This window comes from Myotis davidii, unplaced genomic scaffold, assembly GCF_000327345.1.
Source record: "Myotis davidii unplaced genomic scaffold, ASM32734v1 scaffold386, whole genome shotgun sequence".
In the NCBI taxonomy this organism is placed as follows: Eukaryota; Metazoa; Chordata; class Mammalia; order Chiroptera; family Vespertilionidae; genus Myotis; species Myotis davidii.
The window spans coordinates 91,051-92,380 of record NW_006296528.1 but is presented as its reverse complement, the minus strand read 5'-3'; the positions used below and the strand labels follow the sequence as shown (position 1 = coordinate 92,380).

Genomic DNA, 1,330 nt, shown 5'->3' with positions numbered 1-1,330 from the left:
GGGGGGTGCTAGACAGAGTAGTTGGAGGACAATGGGGTCGACCCCATTGCAAAACGGGGTGGGGCAAACAAGTGGTCCTCACCTCTGTAGTTCAGCCACTGCCGCACAACTGCAGTGACCTCAAAGGACAGCCACTCAGGCGTGTCGCCGGAATCCAGCACCTGGTTGCTGAGGTAGCGCCAGGAATTGTTGCTGTATTTCTGGGGGATGAGGAATAGAAAAAGAGAGATCGTGGGTAGATGCTGCCATGCACCTCCACGTCCACTGCCTGCACCCCCGCCCCATCTGCTCCTCTAAATGGGCCTTCAGACAGTCCCATGGACAGTCCCCTCCCAGACATCCATGCCCTGGGGGCCCACAGGAACCACCTGTGCCACCGGGAGCTCCAGGCTGGGGGTCAAGGCACCTGAGCTGCTCAGCCTCAGGCCCTGATCCTCTTTGGAGCCAAGGAAATGCTTTTCTCTCTCTCGGCTTCAGTTTCCTTGCTGGTGAAATGTCAGGCCCCTTTGAGCGTGGACAGCCCACTGCTCAGATTTCCCTGCAGACATCCGGGGCTTCTCTCAGCATACATTTCCGCACATTTGACACCCTGCATTCTGAGTCTATCACTTTCTAGGGGCTTATGTTAGAAGTCATTCTATAACTCCAGGGTTTGACAGCATCCCAAGAATGACAGTCAATGAGCCCAAGAAGTTCTAAGACAGTGGTTCTCAACCTTCTGGCCCTTTAAATACAATTCCTCATGTTGCGACCCAACCATAAAATTATTTTCGTTGCTACTTCATCACTGTAATGTTGCTACTGTTATGAATCGTAATGTAAATATCTGATATGCAGGATGGTCTTAGGCAACCCCTGTGAAAGGGACGTTCGACCGCCAAAGGGGTCGCGACCCACAGGTTGAGAACCGCTGATCTAAGAGACTAATGTTCCACAAGTCCAGGAGTTTGACACACCATAAACCCAGCCTCTGCAGACACTGCTCTCCTGTGGAATGATCCCTGGTTCTGTACAGAACGCTCCAGGAGTGGCAGTATAAAGTTGGGGTCTCTAGATGCCAAGAAGTTAACATGAGACAAAGTTCCCTCTACCATCTACCATCACGTCTAAAGTTCCATATGACATGGATTCTAGGCCACTTGACCTTCTAGAGACCCCACCTCTTACAGAGGCCCCAGTCTTCCTGAAGATTCCAAATTTTCTAGAACAGAGCTATCCAAGAGACCCCTCCGTGACAACAGAAATAGTCTTTATCTGTGGTGTTCCAAATAGCTGCTAACCACATGTGACTGTGGCTGCTTGAAATATGGCCAGTGGGACTGAGGAATTG

The 1,330-nt window shown here is 51.0% G+C and overlaps 1 protein-coding gene across 1 annotated transcript in view; it reads right to left on the bottom strand.

Moving 5' to 3' along the window:
• Positions 1-1,330, bottom strand: part of TGFB1 (transforming growth factor beta 1) — a 14,683-nt gene that overhangs the window by 8,265 nt on the left and 5,088 nt on the right. The window contains exon 4 of the mRNA XM_006771874.1: positions 83-200. Coding sequence (XP_006771937.1) covers positions 83-200 — 118 coding nt within the window. The remainder of the gene's footprint in view (positions 1-82; positions 201-1,330) is intronic.